Here is a 15,243-nt window from a genome sequence, read left to right on the forward strand (position 1 = left end):
TTGAGTCTGGTGGTCCTGGCATAGATGCTACAAAGACTTGTCCCAGATGGGAGTGGGACAAATAGTTTACGAGCAGGGTGGGTGGGATCCTCCACGATGTTACTGGCCCAGTCTAGAAAAAAAAGGTTGATTGTTTTCAAGCATGTAATTGCGATTGAGTTTAGTTACGTCTCCAGAACATTTTTGTTTTATAAGAAAAATTTTTGTTTATAAGAAACTTTTTGTTTCAGAAGATAATGGACTATTATCATTTCTTTAGAGTTTAATTATTATTGAAAATTGAATGCAAATTACATCACTGAGAAGCCGACACTAGATAACACTCTGCCCAATAGAATCTTAATATGAACATATTTCTAGATACGGAAATGTATCTATTTTTGATACTTAAATCTACATCACATTACTGGCATGTATTATTAATTAAAGCGTGCCTGATGACTTGGAGCTAGTTGAACCAATTAGAGTAAGTAAACATAAATTTGGAAAGAATGCACTTTATCCTTGAGGACATAGACAATATCAATAGATACACTTTATAGTGACTTCCAGGATGCATCCTATATGCTGCCACATAAGAAACTATTGAATCTAGTTAAAGTGAAGAGAATAGAAGGAAAATTGTTGGTCCATCCAAAAGATCTATTAGATTTAGATGACAAATTGAATGAATTAAATCTGCACCAGCTGGACTTTAAAACATAATCGTGAGGTGATCTATGTGGAGCCATAAAATACACCGGGTATTTTAAAAATGATAAAAATTTCTCAGACTAGGAAGAAACTTTGCAGTTCATTAACTGACTTTCACAGTCAGCATAACAAAAAAAAGCCAATGTAACGCAACACACACAAAATGCTGGAGGAACTCAGTAGGTCAGGCAGCAGCTATGGAAATGAATAGATAATCAATGGTTCAGGCCAAGACTCTTCTTCAGGGCTGAGAAGGAATGGGGAAGGTAGTGTAATATTGTCTTGTGGCAACCTGAGATGAATTATGGAAGAGCAAGGTTTACTGGAGCTTTATAGTTTGGTGTCCGGAATGGTTCATAACATAACACGTTTAAGTCTTAAATTTAATAGAGAAATATTATTCATTGTTACCAGTTACTCCCAACCATTTTGTTTATTTGGAGGAATGACATAAACTAGGCTTGAAATACAGATTGGAGACACAGGGGGCCAAAAATGCTGGCGTCTGGAGCAATATACAAAGTATTGGAGGAACTCAGGCAACATCTACGGGGAGGGCAGTTGACAGTTAACATTTCGGGTAAAGATCCAACATCTGGAGCAGAAACGCTCACCTTCTTGTCCCTTTTCTCGGTTTTTTCTCTCTTTGTTATCCACCAGCCACCATCACTTTTTGTCTGTAACCTCTGCCATGCTCACCATGACCATCACCCATACATTCTCCACACTAGTTCCCCTCCTCTCCTCCTTCTTATATCATTTCCACTCTACTCCCTTCCTCATCTGCATATCAATCCCTCCACCAGATATATCACCTGCAGCTCCCCCTCTACCACTTCCTTCCATATTTTTATACTAGCCAACTCCCCTATTTCTTTCCAGTCTAGATGTAGGATCTTGTCCCAAAATGCAAACTTCCGATTTCCCTCCACAGATACAGTCTGGTACATTGAGTTCCTCAGAGGCACAAGTGATTCTGTAGATGCTGGGAATTTTGAGCGATTCACCCAAAATACTGAGGGAACTCGGCAAATCAAATGTTTGATGATCATCATTGACTTGGTGGGTCAAAGGTCTTTCAATATTGTTCCACTCAGTGACTCTATGATCCTAAATGGAGATTTTTTTTGTTAAAAAACAAGTAGTTGTCATTAGGGTACAAACTCCCCATGAGCTAAATGAATAGTGGAACATAATCTTTGAGGTACATTTCTCTGCTAGTTGGAACAGCCAGTTACAGAAAGGGTTAGCATTAGAATGCTGCTTCCTTAAAATAATCTGCTGAGGTCTCTAGCCTTTGAAGTACCAGCTTTTAAAAAGTTGAGCTGCCTTGAATAGGTATGCTGCAACTCACATCAGTGGTTTAATTAACACAGAGTAGATATTCATGAATATTCAATGGCAATGTTCTCCATTCATGACACACAACATTTGCCCAGGCATTGTAAAATACCAGCAAATGTATTCTAAAGGATTGCATGTTTCAAATGATAGTAAATTACTAATATAAGCTTCATCAATTCCAACAAGTATGAATGGTATTTGAAATCATTCTGATCCAAGTTTAACTTTACCTAGCTCTTGATAAACAAACCTAGTAAAAAATTAGATTAGTTTAAAGATATTAGTTACTGATGAAAATATCTTCTGTGTCAATATCTTGGACATTGGGTTCCATGTTGAAATTTGTGTTAGGGCAAGATTGTACATCCAGCGAAGACAACTGAGCTAAGGCATTGTTTACCTCAAGCATACAAATGAAACATCAAGATGAATTAATGAACAAGCTGGTTTAATCACTCAACTTCAAATTGGTAATAAGCTTTTCTACTTATGATGTGTTTCTTCATGTTCATCTGTTAGATATGATCCTAAGACTGATACTTGGACAATGATAGCTCCAGTGAGTGTCCCCCGTGATGCAGTTGGGGTCTGTCTGCTTGGAGATAGGCTATATGCAGTTGGTGGATATGACGGACAAACTTATCTAAACACAATGGAATCCTATGACCCTCAGACCAATGAATGGACACAGGTAATGTAGATTTTTTTAAATTAATAGTCTTTAAGAGGAGCCTTGGGATGGAAATTTATCTACAAATTTCATGGAAACAAATATCATGAATAGATCATTGTCCAACAGGTTTATCAATATTTGAAGGGAGTTTGCATAAGTCAATTAAAACCTTCATTTAATGGAATAGTACTGAAGTACTCAATGTGTTGGCGCGTGGCCAAGTGGTTAAGGCATTCATCTAGTGATCTGAAGGTCGCTAGTTCGAGCCTTGGCTAAGGCTGCATGTATGTCCTTGAGCAAGGCACTTAACCACACATTGCTCTCCGATGGCACCGGTGCCAAGCTGTATGGGTCCTAATGCCCTTCCCTTGGACAACATTGGTGGCATGGAGAGGGGAGACTTGCAGCTTGGGCAACTGCCAGTCTTACACAAAACAAAACCCTGCCCAGGCTTGGAAACTTTCCAAGGTGCAAATCCATGGTCTATCAAGACTAACGGAGGCCTACACTACAACACTCAATGTTAGATGGTACCTATGTTGTATTTTTTTAAAATATGTTTGTTTTGCTAATTATTTAATAATATTCTTACATTATTCTAATTCTGAATTCTAAATTCTAATGCATTTTTTGGTAACATTTTGACTGGAGTACAAAGAGAGTACTGAATTGGATGGAGATGCAGAGTTCCAGGTGATATCTCTCCCTCACGCGCAGATAAGAGACGCCATAGCGTTACTTCTCTGAGGAGTGAATATTCGTGACAACATTCATGTATCAATCAACATTACACAACAAAAATTATTGGTCATTTAAAACACTAATGCTATGAGAGCTCATTGTGCAGGACTGCGATGCTACAGAACAATTTCAACTACAAATAAACAAACATCATTGGCTGTAAAGTGACATGAGACGTTCTGGTAAGCATATAATTCAAAGGAAGTCCTCTATTTCTTTTAAATCCATTAACATTGTCCATCCTTAAAGATTGAAATTGCAAATAAAGATAACATATTGCTACAATTTTTATTAATTTCATACTTTTTACAACTGGACCCTGAATGTACAAGTTACAGACACTGAATCAGAACCAGGTTTATTATTACTGACATAAAGTATGTCATGAAATTTGTTGTTTTGCGACAACGTTACAGTGCAATTTACAAAAGAACTTAAATTTATAAAAGAAACACTCATAATTCCAGGCATGATAGAATAATAACAAAAGAAAATGACTAGATTCTCATGCTAATACAAACAGTGTGATTTTGAATCATTATGCAAACAAAGATGATTTGAAACTATTTATTTATGCATCTAGAATGTGTTTAATTGTTGGTGATCTTTATTATCAATTACTGCCTTTATTTGAAGGAAGTAGATCAAGTCTTTTAGGAAGGAGAGAAAATGTACCAGGAAGAATGGGGGACTTAGCTATTCAAATCATTGAACTCCAAGTTTTGGATTTTGGAATGTATAACAAAATAGCTTGGGATTGCCATCATGACTCTGAAATTGATGTACAGTCTTTGTCTTACACTTGTTCATCACACATATGTACTTAAAAGTAAAAAATATTATGTGTGCAGGGTAATAAAAGCTGCTCAGCAGCATCAGGATCACCTGTTGAACAACCAACGGCAGGTTTCAGTCTCCAACCACGATGCTGTGGTTTGATTAAAAGATTACAATACAATACACTGAATTTGTGTTTTATCATGCTTTATGTAAGGTACAATAATAATAGTAATAATAATAATCAGCATTGTATACTTGTTCTTGTGTTAGATTGTCATCAGCTTTGATCTTGAGCAACTCATCAAGGAAACTTCTTTGCTGCTTTCTGATCAGCAGACGCTTTAAGAATTTAATGATGAGCCATTTTTAAAATTTCTGCAACTAGCCTACTGAATATTCACAATTATCTTCAATTTTCATTTGGTTGTGATGAATCATTGCCTGCTTCATGATCAGCATATGGTGAAGTGAGATATGTTCACTGCAAGCTTAACAAATCAGTTGTTCCAATGCACAATCAAGATCTTCCACTTTTGGTGCAATTAACTTATGTGCTTACATGAGGGAGAGGGAGAGGGAGAGAAAAAAAAACTGGAAAAAACTTTCTGCATAATCACTCAAAGAGTTGACCTGCATGTGCATGTAACGAGAGCTGTATAACTCATCTCCTTCTACCTTAGGCCACAACTTATCAATCACCCATCTGTGGACACTTTCTGGAGGTCCAAGCTCCACAACTAATGGACTAAGTGTGTAAATGTAGGAGGGGGCTATGTTGAAAAATAAATGTGCTAGGTTTTCAAATATTGACTCCTTCTTCCATAGGCCACAAACTTATCAATCACCCCTCGTAGCATCCACTTTAGGACGTACTTTAGAAGGCAGGAGACAAGCTTTGTGGAATCTTGGTGTTGATACCTCATCCAATATAATTCTAGCCTTCATGCCTTTGAGTTTACCAAAACCTTTCTCTAACACCTTCTCATTAGCAATAAGCAGCTGTGCCAGTCTCTGGTCAGTGCTATCATTTGGGCTGCAGTTGCCTATTGATACCACATTGAGAGCTTTGATTGAGTGCCAGTCTAGTTGGATTTTTCTCAACCAGTCACATCTGAAAAGTGCTGGCCCTCCACTTTTCAATACATTATGATTTAAACTGCTGTGTTTGGCCTCCATATGTCATATTCACTTTCAGTTTGCATTTGGGAGACACTTTTTGCCCTACGTAGGTCTTTAGCACCATTGAGGTCTTCTCTCATGGTAGCTTAGAAAACAGTCTATTTTTGTCAGCCTCTGAAATTTAGACAAAGCTAATCCTGTTTCCAGTTCCATTTGCAATTTTACACCAGACACATCTATTGTGATCCATATGATTTTGTGATGCTTCAGTTCTAAGCATGACAGCTCACCTTTGTCAGACACTGTGTTGTCTGATTCTGTTTCACTTTCGCTCACTTTATGCATTTGCTTAGTTTTGTGTTTGAGACTTTTCTCTCGGCTGTGCCTTTTGTCTGCCTTGCACAATCTCTCTCTGTAACACTTTCTGCAAACTTTTTCTTTGAGCCAACAGTCCTTTGCTTCATGTTAGGATTTGCCACATTGATAATATTTTTTGGGTTTTTGCACCATTCAGGAACATTTTGTGCATTTCTCATTTTAACCTCCTTTTCTGTAGTTCTGCTGCATCCTATGCTGCAGACTCTAACAATATTGCAATATTGCAATGGTCTATTGCAATGCCTATTCTAAGGTTAGGTCTCTTTCAGAAAGGAGCCTCTTCTGAATGCTTTCACTATGCATGCCACACATAAGCCTGTCCCTTAATGCATCAGAAAGTCCATCTCTAAAGTCACAAAATTGGGAAAGTTTGCGCATTTCTGCAATGTATTCAGAAATGTTGTCATTCTTTGACTGGTTCCTTCTGTAAAATCTAAATCTTTCAGATTCTCCCAGCGGCTTAGGGCTCAAGGGATTTTGTAAAATTGTAACAATTTTGTTCAACATCTTGACTTTTTAGGGATTACTAAGTTGCATAAGAGACTGTACATCCTAGCACCCATTAAGCTAAGAAGCATGAAGGCTTTCTTTTGCTCATCCACGTCGTTCACCTTACAATAAAGTTCAACCCTCTCGATATACGACTCCCAGTCTTCATTAGCACTATTGAATTCATCAACATTCCTGACTAAAGCCATCGCCACATTATTTTCACTTTAACTTGTTAGTTGTGTCTTTAACTCTGTACCACGCTGTAGTCACATGTCCCTTTGGTAGCTGTCTCATACCATAACCGTTGGCACAGTTGTTGATATTCTCTGACATTTAGCTTCATCCACATTGCCAATTTGTTGTGTCTGTGCAATTACATATTGAATAAATAAAAATACACATGCGCGAGGTGGCTTTAACTGGCATATTCACATTTTAGCAAGAGAGAGAGAGATCAATACGCTTGCGTAGATGACAGATCATTCATAGTGCTAAGTGGAGTCATTGCTCTAAAAGAAATAGATCTATACATTACAAAGACTAGTCTATTGTCTGCCAACTACTTGAGGTCCTCTACTACTTGCTAGGATTCCCAGGTGGGCAGCCCAAGCCTTTGCCTCAGAAACACACCACAATCTTGGCATAGATTGGGACTTGAATACATCACAAATAGGAAGGAGGGTGGGGGATAATATTAACTGAACACTATTAATACTAAACAAGTTCAATAAATATAGAAAATGATGTAAGTAGACAGCGTCTGCAGAGAAAAATGGCAAGTTTTAATAGGACTAATAATATTTTGTCTGAACTGGGACATTTCCAGGTACAAGAGACAGTAATCAGAAATAGTTTACACTTTCTCACAAGATACGTCAAGGAGAACCATCTATCACAATACAGAAAACATTCAGTAGTTTGGAGTCTCCCAAAGTGATTCTTGGAAACATGGCATTCACTGTCAGAAAAAAAAAGTGAGCCACAATCACCTACATATTCAGGGAGCAAAAACATTTCTTTTTGTTGAAGAAGTGGTCTTTATCATTAATGGGTGCCTTTCTGGGCACATGACTGCAGTTAATGACTTGTAGCACTTATGGAATGCCACATAATATGAGATAGGTATATGAACTCATTGCTATACAAGTACAGTACATGCAGAGATCCCTCTTCTGGTACTGTGGTAGATTTAGAAATGATAGTGGACATTTTCTGTACCTGCCCAGAGAGATTTTGTACAAAACAAGTTGACCATCCTCAAGATATTGCAAAGGGATGTGAACACAACCCAATCTAGAGGGTGGACCTGATAGAGGTATTTAAAATTATGAGGGGGATAGATAAAGTACATGTGGATGGGCTTTTTCCATTGAGAGTAGGGGAGATTCAAACAAGAGGACATGAGTTGAGAGTTAAGGGGCAAAAGTTTAGGGGTAACATGAGGGGGAACTTCTTTACTCAGAGAGTGGTAGCTGTGTGGAAAGAGCTTCCAGTAAAAGTGGTAGAGGCAGGTTCGATTTTGTCATTTAAAAAAAAATTGGATAGGTATATGGACAGGAAAGGAATGGAGGGTTATGGGCTGTGTGCAGGTAGGTGGGACTAGGTGAAAGTAAGCATTCAGCACAAACTAGAATGGGCCAAGATGGCCTGGTTCTGTGCTGTAATTGTTATATAGTTATATGTTATATCGTTATATCTAGCCTTTCATTCATGGACTCTGCTTAGATGCCCCACTGTCTTGCGAAAGCATTCAACATAATCAAGGATACCTCTCACCACAGTCAATCTCTTTTCTACCCCTTCCTGTTGGGCTTGAGAACACATACCACCAAGTTTAAGGACAACTTCTGTCCTCTGGTTATAAAACTATTGAACAGACCGTGTGTATGATAAGATGAACTTTTGATCTCTCAGTCTACCTCGTCATGAGTTTTGCACCTTATTTGTCTACCTATACTGCTTTTTCTCTCAAACTATGACTCTATATTCTATATTTGTTTTTTCTTCCCCCCCTTTTGTACTACCTCAGGGTGATTATGTTAGGAATGACTACATAAACACAAGTTTTTCACTGCATCTTCATGCATGTGGCAGAAACAAACCAACCCCCAGTTGCATAATGACATAACAAGAGCAGAAAAAACAAGTTCGAAGTACATTTATTATCAAGATACATATATGCCACCCTGTACAACCCTGAGATCCATTTTCTTACAGGCATATTCAATAAATCCAATAACCATAATAGAATCAATGAAAGACTGCACCTAACTGGGTGTACAACCAGTGTGTAAAAGACAACAAACTGTGCAAATACCAAAAAACAAGAAGAAATAATAATAATAAACAAAGCAATAAATATTGAGATAATGCATACAAAATGCTGGAGGAACTCACCAGGCCGCTGCTGATGAAGGTATTTGTCCCGAAACATCGACTGTTTACTGTTTTCCATAGATGCTGCCTGGTTTGCTGAGTTCCTCCAGCATTTTATGTGGTTTACTTTGATTTGCAGTATCTGTAGATTTTCTCTTGTCTTGTTAATAATATTGAGAACATGAGATGAAGAGTCCTTGAAAGTGAATCCGTAGGTTGTGGGAACATTTCAGTGATGGGACAAGTGCGTTATCCCCTCTGGTTCAAGATTCTGATGGTTGTAGTGTAGTAACTGTTCCTGAACCTGGTGATGTTAGTCCTGAGGCTCCTGTATCTTTTTCCTGATGGCAGCAGTGAGAAGAGAGCATGATGTGTTGTTGGGTTCAGTGATGATTGATACTGATTTCTTGCAACAACACGATGTAATTGTACTCAATGGCTTTGCCCATGATGGACTTTTTGTAGGATTTTCCACTCAAGAGAATTTATTGTTCCATACCAGGCTGTGATACAACCAATCAATATACTCTCCACATCCATAGAAGTTTGCCAAAGGTTTAGATACCATGTTGAATCTTCTTAAACTCCTAAGTAAGTAGAAGCACTGTGCTTTCTTTGTAATTGAATTACAATGCTAGGCCCAGGGCAGGTTCTCTGAAATGATTATATGTGAGGCAGGGTTTGAGGGTCGGCACAACATTGTGGGCTGAAGGGCCTGTAATGTGCTGTACTATTCTATAACACAGAGGAATTTAAATTAGGTAACTATCTCCTCTGATCCCCCGATGAGGACTGGCACAAGGACTTTTGGTTTCCTCCTCCTGAAGTCAAAAATCAGCTCCTTGGTCTTGCTGACATTGAGTAAGAGGTTGTTGTTGTGGCACCACTCAGCCAGATTTAAAATTTCCCTCCCATGTGCTGTCATCACCACACCTGTGTCATCCTAGGCCAGTGCTGTCATCAGAAAACTTGAATATGGCATTGAGTTGTGCTTAGTCACACAATCGTAATTGTAAACTGAGTAGGGCAGGGGGCTAAGCACACAGCCTTGTGGTGCACTTGCACTGATGGAGACTGTGGAGAAGATGTTGTTGCCAACTCAAACTGACTGGCATCTGCAAGTGATGAAACTGAGAATCCAATTGCACAAGCAGTTATTGAGTCAAAAATTTTGAAGCTTATGATTAGATTTGAGGGGGAAAAGTTATCAATATCAGGAAATTCAAATTGGAAGAAATGCCTTCTTCCTATTTTAAGCACTCTTGTTATTTGGAAGTGTGACCTTCTGTGTTTTACAGACATACACCAGATGCTAAACTTGCTTACACTGTTGAAATATGTTGCATTGAAGGTTAAGCCAACAACTGATCACCTCTGATTCTTTTCCAACAGGCAGCATCTCTGAACATTGGACGAGCTGGAGCCTGTGTTGTAGTTGTCAAGATATAAAGTCGCAGTCATTGCATGAAGCGATCTCTTCTATTGCTTTGAACTGGTACTTGTAACTTGTATCTGCATCCTACATTCTCACCAGCAATCCATGGGCCTCTCTGCAGGTTCCAAGGTGCTCCTGTTTCTACCAAGAAGAATCAGTTTGATTGAAACAATTTGAGACTGCTGGATAAAAGAAGTCTGAAATAATTGTGGACCAACCTAAATCCTTTGTAACAATCGGAATAACCAACACAAAACCAGAGAACGTTTTCAACAATAATGAGGTTGAGTCTTTAGGATCATCAATGCATCTGCACATCACCTTGAGCACTTGAGTCAGAAAACTCTAAAATCAGTGTTTGAAATCTAATGGATTTAGTCAAACGCGGGGAAATTAAAACATTTGTTTTGGGAAGTGAAAAGATCACATCTCCTCATCAAAAATAGACTTTTGTAGAGAATTGTCTTGTAAACATTCCAAATGAGACTTGCATCACCAAAAAAACTCTCAAAGCAAGCACACGATAAGTTTCAGTAAATTTCTCAGAAACACAGTGAATAGATAAATGGAATCAGTAATTTAATAGGTAAGATGTCACCTTGGTATATTTGGTTTACTCAAGGTATATCGTACAATGAAGGCATGAAATAATAGCACCCAGAGCTGGCGAAACACTGCTTTAAATTTCTTCCATCGCCTTATCTTTCAACACAGACCTACTCTTAAAAATTAATCACAATGTAACCATTGTAACGTTCAGTGATCAAACTGTTCTGTGATTGATTTTCAGCGCTAAGATTATTGGTAAAATTGTGAATTATTGTCAAAATCCTTGTTTTATTTATTTATCATTATTATTATTATAGTCCTAATGTATGTAGCAGGCAAATTATCAGTTACTTTCCATTTGTTTCTGCATTCTGTGGTTATTGTATGAGCCAATGTTGTGGTTCCGTTTTCAAAACTCTTGCCTCTGAGCTATAAGATTTAAAATGTACAGGAGACATGCAAGCACAAAAATCTAGGCTAATCTTCTCAATGCAGCACAGAGGAAGAGCAACATTGTTGGAGGTACTGTCATTTTTATGACACCTTCCATCATTTCACCTTGAAAAATGGATATTTAGTATTCCATTTTAAGGGTACAGGAGTTGTGTCAGCGTTTTAGCCAATATTTATCCCTGAACCCATTCCAATTTAACAAAGTTTTTATGACATTTTGTTGGCTATTATTGTGATAAATTGGCCTCAGCTTCTCTTAAATAGCGACAATGGCTGAGATTCCAAAGCATTTCATTGGCTGTAACATCTTAGAGTAAATGGTGCTATGTTAAGGCACATGTTTATTTAATAGTAATTCTGCTGTAACAAAGAGAGATAAGATATACGTCCAATTTGTGAGCATTTTTTGGAACTGAAAACAAGTTGTTTTTGACATTAAAATGGCAGCTTCAGCAATGCATGAACCTATACAGGAGCCAAAATTGAGAGTGAAGTTGCCAGTCAGTTATTTATAATCAACCCACAAGTGATAAGTGGATTTAAGGATCAATAAACAACTTTCAGATTGATAATGGAGGACACATTATTTATAGCTAATTAAATGACTCAGTGGTGCAAGAGTGATAATATATTTTAGACTTTATTTGGTAACTAATTCAGTCACAAAATTAGTATTTGTAAAAAAGGACCCTTGTAATTCACTTGACAATTTGCCTAGCTTATTATGTTGAAGTTTCTCTGAGTTATTTATACAATAATAAGATTAATTGGCTGACAATTCATGACTGTGGAACAAATTTCTCAAATACTGTTCCCCAAGGTCTTCTCACCGCATTAGTCACTTTCTCAGAATTTGGGATGTTTTACATTCAAAATCTATTACAGAAGTTTTACCGAAGAACTTTAACCACCAGTATTAGCTATGCCAACATAAAGGGTGATGCACATGGTCTTGAGGATCCTGCGTTTACCGTGTCATCTCAACATATTTATTTTGTCTTAACAGAAGTATTTATTTATTAATTAAATTATTAACTTTTTATTTATTAGCTTAATTAATGGATTTATTAACTTGTTAAAAATAATCCATTTAATTTGTGCCCTGTGATGTATAATAGGAATAGATAGAGATATATTATTTGCTAATTACAAAATGCAAAGCTCAGGATCTAATTGATATACCAGATATTTTTCTTTCAACTTTAAAGAATATTTCATAATTCTTCCTATGTTTTATCCTTTACTCTCTCCCAAATTACCTTGACTGTTTGCAGTTACATAACAGCTCCCTAGTACATGTTTTAAGTATTCACTCATCACCAGTCAGCTTAAAAACTGAGAATGGCCATTCTCTGCAGTGGAGAGCATTGGTTCTTATGCTAATGTGCACTGCAGGGTAAGGAATGGCACAGGAAATCTAGTAAACACTTCAATGGACTCCCCTAACCCATTGTCCCAGTGTTATTGCTTTGAAAAAACAATCCGATTAGTCCCTTACCACTAACCCATCAATGCAAATTTTCTCCCTTGTATATTTGGTTTGAATTTCCTCTCTGTGGTCACATAGTGAAGTCCATTGCATGATAATCCACTTTGTAAACAGAAAACTTATTCCAATTTCTGGTCCCTTTGTCAATTGCCTTACATTTGTGAAAAAATTCAAAACACAAATTTTAGAAAAGTGAAATAGAAATTACTGGAAACCCTCAACAAGTCAAGCAGCATCTGTGGAAAGAGTTAATATTTTAGTTCAGGAGGGGCAAAGCTTTGTGACAGTTTGCATCCAAATTCACAATAATCTTCTAAAAAACTCCCTTACTTGCTATGATAACTTTAAGCTGAGATCATTGTGAAAACAATATTTGTGGAGGCATAAAACTACATGCAGTATTTACCGTTGATATCACGTGTTCACTCACAAGCGACAAAAGAAAAGCAGAACGAAGCTAATGCCAACTCACGCAATTGTTTACTATCCAAATACTGATGTGTACACCAGTTCTGGGAGTGCAATGATTCAAACTATATTCTCCAATGCCACATTTTCTTCCAGCTGTCTAGCTGGCACCAAGCCGGCATGAGACATTTCCTGTGAAAACATCTCACTGCTCTTGGGTTGTAAAAAAAATAATTTGCTGCTTCATTTGGCAGTAAAGATAATCATTATGTATTTTTTTTTATTCTGGGTGGAGATTAAAGGATTGGGGGGGGGGGGGATTCCATGCTATGTGCCAAAAACTTTTTTGTGCGTGCCGTAGTTTTGCCACCCTGCTTTTTGCTTGAAGACTCATTGTCATGAAGATTCAGTTCTGATGAAGACTTTGACCAAAACTATTAATTAGTTCTCTTTCCACAGATCATACCTGACCTGATGAGTGTTTCCAACAACTTTGTTCTTATTTACTCTAAATCTGTGTTCCCTGATTACACCACAGGAAAATATTTCCTCCTTATTTGTTCAATGAGGACCATTCCTATCCAATTGATATATTTACAACATTGACAACCCCCTCAGAAAGGAAAATGCAAACTGACTTGATGTCATAGCCCCAACCCAGGAACACTGGTATCAATATCAACCTCTCTTATGCCAACTAAGATCAGGATTTCCCTTAAATGTGATCATTACCGAATGCATTTACCTCTCGACCACACGATTAATTTATTTTAATGTTTTTTTCCCCCCTGATTGCACCTATTTATCTGTTTTGTGAAAAATCACACACGGTTGCTCTTGACAGTATTATTTACAACACTGCACTTTTGCCGAAAACTCCATGATTGTTCATTGAGTGAAAATTGCAATGCCGGGGTTGTGTAAAATAAAATCCCTGGTGTACCGTCATTGTGCACAGTTATTTCTGCAGTGATTCAGGTACAGCAAGTTAGTGACACGATAGATGCGTCTGAAAACTTTGGAGAAATAATCACTCTACAAACACATTGCATAGAAAAGCACCAGTATTATGGGACACTGTATGAAAAGACCAAATAATAACAGCACACGAAGCCCTTAAATATCAAGCTTGCCAAAAGGAATGACATATACAGTAGTTGTAAAATGAATAGTGTTGGGATGAAGGAAACGTGCAGCTGCGTAGCTGTAACATTTTTATAGAATGCTCTGTGATATCTTTTTCTTTGGCCTGATAAAATCTTGAAAGTGTTTCAGCTTTGTCATATATGAGAAATAGTATGAGCAATCTGTGAAATACAGCATGAATTAAACATATAAACTGTGCAACCCTTGTTTCATGTTCTGCTTCTTTTCTCAGTCGAGGCACACGTTGTGGGGGCATGAGGCAAAATTCTGGAGGATCTCAGCGGGGTGGGGAGAGCCTGCATGGCCAGCAATTTAAGACCAATGTTACCTATATTCCGAGAATAGCGAGAGTTAATAAGTTGCCTCCATGACCTCCTCACATTGGAATAGCTGTGACTTTTCATATTGATTGATTCGAACCTCAATCAAATCAGTCACATACTGTAGACAGAGTGTCTAGAAGAGCAGGCCCGAGTCTGAGTATCTTCTAGTGAGTAATTATCCTCCAAAATCCCCTCAATCATTCCAGCATCTACAGAGTAGGAGTCTGATGGATTATCCTTCACTTGATTTAAACGGGAACAGTTCCAACATTTGATGAGTTTTATACTATCCAGAACAAGTTTGTTAGCACTTCATCCTCCACTCCAACTATTCATTCCCTTGACCAATGGCCAACCATGTTTGTAATACACCAAGTGCCCTTCAGTTACTCATCATGGCTACATCCAACAGTATTTCTTGAAACAGTGACTTCTATCACAAAGGGAAAGGGCTGTATATTCATGGGGAGATGATCACTTAGCTTAGAGATAAATCTCCATTCTTTCAGCCCCTCTGGACTCAACTCCTGGAACTCCCTGACTAATGGCACTGTGGGAATGTTTTCACCAGGCAGACTGCAGCAGTTCCAGGAAATGGGTCACCATCAGCACCTTAAATAATTAGCAATGGTCAATAAATTCTGGCTTAGCTGTTGACATCTAGATATAAATTAAAAATAAATCGCAATAAAATGCAAATATTCTGTGATTGTTATAGCGAATTCTTCTTTCTTTAGAGCTGACCCAACTTAATAAAGCTTTGGATAATTGAAACTTCTCTGGAAAGGGAATGTTACATTGTGATAAATTCTAAAACCCACAGGAATCAATGGTCACCTGAATC

The 15,243-nt window shown here is 37.7% G+C and overlaps 1 protein-coding gene across 2 annotated transcripts in view; it reads left to right on the forward strand.

Annotated features, from left to right (window-relative positions):
* The window catches only part of LOC140715792 (kelch-like protein 1), a 401,409-nt gene extending 387,145 nt beyond the window's left edge, over positions 1-14,264 (forward strand). For both annotated transcript variants that reach the window (XM_073028187.1, XM_073028195.1), the window contains 2 exons: positions 2,557-2,728; positions 9,989-14,264. In XM_073028187.1, coding sequence (XP_072884288.1) covers positions 2,557-2,728; positions 9,989-10,045 — 229 coding nt within the window. In that variant the 3' untranslated portion in view covers positions 10,046-14,264. The remainder of the gene's footprint in view (positions 1-2,556; positions 2,729-9,988) is intronic.
* Positions 14,265-15,243: the final 979 nt, after the last annotated feature.

This window comes from Hemitrygon akajei, chromosome 2, assembly GCF_048418815.1.
Source record: "Hemitrygon akajei chromosome 2, sHemAka1.3, whole genome shotgun sequence".
Lineage (NCBI taxonomy): Eukaryota > Metazoa > Chordata > Chondrichthyes > Myliobatiformes > Dasyatidae > Hemitrygon > Hemitrygon akajei.